We start from the raw sequence: 6,000 nt of genomic DNA, 5'->3' as shown, positions 1-6,000 counted from the left end.
GGATTTAAGTAAAGACAGACACGCATCCACTCAGACTCACACTAGTCAGATTATGGGGAAATCTCCCCTTCATAGGGGGCAGCACAGAACGGTTTGAGGAATAGAGGATTCCAGATTGGGTTGATGGGGGATTCTAGATACTAAACAGGGGATTCTTCTGAACATCGAAGTTAGTCTGAATGTCAACAAATGTACTGAGCTATACTCATTAGTTACTTAGCATCTATGTAAGCCTCACTTCTCTAAAACAATGCCTGATTTTCAAGTTTGTTTCTTATTGATTGCTTTTGTTGATGGAACTGTACCACGTTTCGGCCTAGATTCAATCAGATCAAGCGTTAACCGGCGAAAGCCGACACTAATGTTTTGGTGGTGTCGGAGGTGTAACTGCTTTGGACCTGTCAAATTGGTGAGCAGCCACACCCGTCCCACTAACYTTAGAAGTTCAGAACGTGTGTAGGCTTTATAGAAATAATGACGCTCAAATTGAAAATCATTCAACAAAATAATGAGGGTGTCTATCAGCGTAATCGAGGTGTAGGCTAGATTATGTTACATCTCACATTCCAGTGTTTTAATTTGTAAACAAGGCTGCARGGGATTTCCAATGGAAATGTCCACTTTAGGTATAATGCCAAAAGCCGCTTGTGGATTTGACAGCTCTAATGCAGTTCAACCTCTGACACCGCGATAGCACCAAAACAACCGCTATGCAGATGTCGGCTGACGCGGATCTGATTGAATAGAGCCCTTATAGCTTATACCGGAAAACAAAATGTAAGATTATCTAGTTGCATAGTAGTGAGTGTGAGCAGTGTTCATACATTTGCTGCTGTTGTGTCTGGTTTTAATGATTAATTTCAATGGTGTTTGTTTTCCCTCTCCTCTACAGGGGGAAGATGGATGGTATGATCAAGTGATGCACTTGAGGAGATGAGGAAAAAACTTCAGTCAAGCACATCAGTAAAATGTTCCTGCTGTTTTCAATAAATAACTCTCCTCATTTCCATCCAAACATTTCCGTATGATGATTAATTCAGCTCCAAACTATAACCGTATTACCATTCCACCACGCAATAAGACACAATGTTACTGTAAACAAACCCCTGCATTTATTTACATTAAAATTTATGCCAAAAAAAGCATTCCTATCACAAGTGGTCAATTGTTCAATATCATGAAAATAAACAAACCTGTTTGAAAAGCTATGATGAATATACAATCAATTTCAAACATGTTATATATTAATATTGTGGAAAGCCAACAATGCCTATTCAGATGCAAAAACAAAAACATTTAACATACATATTTTTATTTAACAAATTCCAACTCAGAAGCATTGACAAAGTGTCCAGTGTTCCATATTATATTCATACCTAATGCATWAAAAAAAACTAGAAAATATATGCAAATAGTCTGTCCCACACACATGAACAGACAGAAGCAACGGAAATGGACACACACACGGATATACACTTGTGTACATACGCAAACACACAGACACACCCTTCCCCACACTATTCTACATAGAGATACAACATTTGCATATTTATTAATGAAAATTAATAGGATATCATTGTCAKTCAGTAAGGCCAAATACAGATACAGTGTATCCTACATGAGACAATTCTTCCAGGGATCTCAGAGGATTTTATACTGAACAAAAATATAAAACGCAACATGCAACAATTTCAACGATTTTACTGAGTTACAGTTCATATAAGGAAATCAGTCAATTGAAATAAGTTGTCCCTCACATGACTGGGCAGGGGCGCAGCCGCGGGTGGGCCTATGAGAGATTGGCCCACCCACTGGGGAGCAAGGCACTGCCAATTAGAATGATTTTTTCTACACAAAAGGGTTTTATTACAGACAGAAATACTCCTCAGCTGTCCAGGTGGCTGGTCTCAGACGATCCAGCAGGTGAAGAAGCCAGATGTGGACATACTGCCAAATTCTCTAAAACAACATTGGAGGCAGCTTATGGTAGAGAAATGAACATTCTCTGGCAACAGCTCTGGTGGATATTCCTGCAGTCAGCATGCCAATTGCACACTCCCTCAAAACTTTGTGTGGTGCACATTTTAGAGCCTTTTATTATGCGCAGCACAAGGTGCACCTGTGTAATGATCATGCTGTTTAATCAGCCTCTTGATATGCCACATCTGTCAGGTGGATGGATTATCTTGGCATAGGAGAAATGCTCACTAACAGGGATGTAAACACATTTTGGGAGAAATCTCAAGATTTGAGAGAAATAAGCTTTCTGTGGATTTGGTAAAATTCTGGGATCTTTTATTTCAGCTCATGAAATGATGAGATCAACACTTCACATGTTGCGTTTATATTTTCATTCAGTATACATTAGAACTTTTGAGGCATACATGTTTTTCCCCATAAGGGAGGGGGGCTTATAGCACTTAGGCCATTTGTCTCATATAAAAACAGATTGACATTTTTGTTTTATATCCAGCGCATGTGTATCTTGAAAGATGAAGATCCCTAGAAAGCCCCCCGTCACAACAGATAGTAAATATATTCCCTTTGAAAACCAACAGACATGACACGAGGAGACAAAAGCATGGCTGAGCTTTAAATGAGCAAGACCAAAACCATTCCAGCATGAACTACTGTACGCAAATGTAGCAGATCCAATCGTTTTCCCTCAAAGCAGCTCCCCCTCCCGTTCAATAAGAACCATACTTTCCAAAATTGATAGAAAAACAAAACAGTCTCGGAACAAGATAAATAAGTCTTGCTTTTAGTTACTGATATTGGCTAAATATTGTTTATGACCAGAGACAGTCCAAACACATGTAGAGGAGACAATGGCATTTCTAAGTGCTAACGAGGATATGCTGGACTGTCAGGCGTATGGGCCTGCAGTGAGAAGTCACATTGTAAGGGAGACTTAAACCGAGCCTGCTACAGTCATTTGAATAAACCACAAGCTCTCCAGTCCTCAAACAACAGATGACAGCGGGAGCATAAATTAGCCTATGAAAAGCAGTTCTCTTAAATAAGCCAGTGGTGATAAACTCTACAGATATATCTTAAAATATGCCATTGGTGCTAAGCTCTATACTTATATTGCTTCAAAGCTGCAGAGCTGATGGGGACACTATGCTGTAAGATTCTATGATGGAATTTCACTTTTCCAAATCACCCTGTAAAGAATTCTTCAAAGCTCTTAGTAGCAACGGAAAATGGCTATGCCACATTCCATTTAGATTGAACCACGGTGAGTTCTACAGTATGTGCACTCTGACCTTCCCCTGTTCTTGCATCTGGTTCTAGCTAGCATTGCTCACCGATGTTCAAATGAGGATGGTATGGGGGAGGTGTATTTTGATTAAATAAAGCATTATATCTGTCTCTGGTGTGTTCGTCTAGGATGGTGGTGGTAGTGAGAGATGTGACATTAGTCTCTGTTACGCTGTGGACTCTGCCAGCTTGCTATCACTGTCACTTTCCTTCAGGGAGTGTCTGCTCGAACCCCTCTCCTCTTTGTCCTCTTCACTGAGGTGTCTCCGGTACAGAGGAGGGCTGTGGGAGGAGAAGAGAGAGATTTTTATATAGGAGAAACACTGCTGAATTGAACCCTGCCTGAAAACTATGGGTGCTTGAGATTTGCAGAGGTCACAGGTCACATATCAAGCCTACTGACTCCATCTTCCTCCACGGGTCAGGGCCATGGTCAGCAGTATAAGCTGCTTGAATAGAAATGCAGCATATTACCCCTTTCAAAGTAACAATCAATGCTGGAGCAAAGATCATGCATGGCTGCCAATAGCCAAACAAACCAAAACACTTCAACATTACTAGATCCACACCACTAGTTTCATGCACAAAAAACAGTAAAGGTTTTCAAAGTCAGAATGTGGACCTGTGTTTTTTCTAACTCAGTTTTTTCCAGTGTTATATTCATTTCTCTTGAAGCTTTCATAATAGCCATATGGTGAGATGGAAGGACAGACTGAAAATAGAAAAGGTCGAAGGTAGGAAAGTTTAGCGTTCTGGTTTATGCTTTCATTACCCTTCGGGGGCTAACGCCGAGCTTCAAAGTTGATGAAACAAGGACAAAGCAGTGGTACAGTGAATATACACTAGATGACCAAAAGTATGTGGACACCTGCTCATCAAACATCTCATTCCAAAGTCATGGCCATTAATATGGAGTTGGTCCCCCTCTACTCTTTTGGGAAGGCTTTCCACTAGATGTTGGAACATTGCTGCAGGGACTTGCTTCTATTCAGTCACAAGAGCATTAGGTGTTCAATGAGGTTCAGGTCTGAGCTCTGTGCTGGCCAGTCAAGTTCTTCCACAATGATCTCGACAAACCATTTCTGTGTGGACCTTGCTTTGCGCATAGGGGCATCGTGATGCTGAAACAGGAAAGGGCCTTGCCCAAACTGTCAGCACAAAGTTGGAAGCACAGAATCTTCTAGAATGTCATTGTATGCTGTAGCGTTAAGATTTCCCTTCACTTGAACTAAGGGGCCTAGCCCGAACCATGAAAAACAGACCCAGTCCATAAATCCTCCTCCACCAAACTTTACAGTTGGCACTATGCATTCGGGCAGGTAGCGTTCTCCTGGCATCCACCAAACCCAGTTTAGTCCGTTGGACAGTCAGAAGGTGAAGTGTGATTCATCACTCCAGAGAACGCGTTTACACTGCTCCAGAGTCCAATAGCGGCGAGCTTTACACTACTCCAGCCGACGCTTTGTGTATGGTGATCTTAYMCTTGTGTGCGGCTGCTCGGCCATGGAAACCCATTTCATGAAGCTCCCGACGAACAGTTATTGTGCTGACGTTGCTTCCAGGGGCAGTTTGGAACTCGATAGTGAGTGTTGCAAACGAGGACAGACAACTTTTACGCACTACACGCTTCAGTACCCGGCAGTCCCGTTCTGTGAGCTTGTGTGGCCTACCACTTCGCGGCTGAGCAGTTGTTGCTCCTAGACAATTTCACTTCACAATAACAGCACTTACAGTTGACCGGGGCAGCTCTAGCAGGGGCAGACATTTCAGGAACTGAGTTGTTGGAAAGGTGGCATCCTATGACGGTGCCATGTTGAAAGTCACTGAGCTCTTCTGTACAGGCCATTCTACTGCCAATGTTTGTCTATATAGATTGGATGGCTGTGTGCTCGATTTTATACACCGGTCAGCAACGGGGGTTGCTGAAATAGCTAAATCCACAAATTTGAAGGGGTGTCCATCTACTTTTGGCCATGTAGTGTAGCATGCAGACTGCAGGAAAGCTGAGTAACACCACCTCTTCAGACCAAGTGACTCTGCCCACTTGTTTCTATTGTTATTGTCATGCTGTTGAAGTAACTGACCTACCGTATGTAAATGGTTCCCCTCAATCCAGCATATTAAATACATGGTGGATATATGCTAATGCAGTAATCAGTGTTCATGTTCAATCAGGTCTACAGTTATGTCTTGTTGAGGCCCGGAGGGAGCACATTTAAAGTGGCCGTGCTTGATGGATGGTTGTCTATTAATATGTGCACCAACATGCAGTTAGCTTCCTCACCATCACCAAGCACCATGTTCAGGGAAGAAATCTCTATTAACCCTTTGCACTCGTACCCGAATACGGGTTGAAAATGGAAGATTTAGGCACAGATAAACGCCAAAATTGGAACGCAGTGGCCATACAGTAACATGCTATACTGTACATGACGTCAAAGCTCTGGCTCTTCGCATCACAGCGCTGTATGGGTTGTGACTGACAGCCGTTTGAAACTTGAGCACCTCGCGTAAAAAGACGTTGCCCCCATCCCTCCTGCTAATTTGGCAACTTTTTGGGGGGCACATGTTTTGTTGTCGGAGTGCAGGAAATTCTATAAATTAGGATGACTATGTGTTTTGAAAGATGAGAAGTTGTGGATTATAATAAATACTGCTTTYATGTCATAAAAGCAAGCGTAACACTGGTGAGCCCAAATGTGCACTTCACATTTCCAAATCATAAAACTCATGTCA

The 6,000-nt window shown here is 42.2% G+C and overlaps 1 protein-coding gene across 11 annotated transcripts in view; it reads right to left on the bottom strand.

Moving 5' to 3' along the window:
* Nucleotides 1-1,089: 1,089 nt before the first annotated feature.
* The window catches only part of LOC111951207 (unconventional myosin-XVIIIa), a 115,173-nt gene continuing 110,262 nt past the window's right edge, over nt 1,090-6,000 (bottom strand). For all 11 annotated transcript variants that reach the window (XM_070434565.1, XM_070434569.1, XM_070434566.1 and 8 more), the window contains one exon: nt 1,090-3,546. Coding sequence is in view for 2 of the 11 variants with exons in the window: in XM_070434574.1 (XP_070290675.1) it covers nt 3,432-3,546 (115 nt within the window). In the remaining 9 variants the exon portion in view is untranslated. The remainder of the gene's footprint in view (nt 3,547-6,000) is intronic.

This window comes from Salvelinus sp. IW2-2015, linkage group LG23 (genome assembly GCF_002910315.2).
Source record: "Salvelinus sp. IW2-2015 linkage group LG23, ASM291031v2, whole genome shotgun sequence".
In the NCBI taxonomy this organism is placed as follows: domain Eukaryota; kingdom Metazoa; phylum Chordata; class Actinopteri; order Salmoniformes; family Salmonidae; genus Salvelinus; species Salvelinus sp. IW2-2015.
This window is presented reverse-complemented; position numbering and strand designations above follow the sequence as displayed.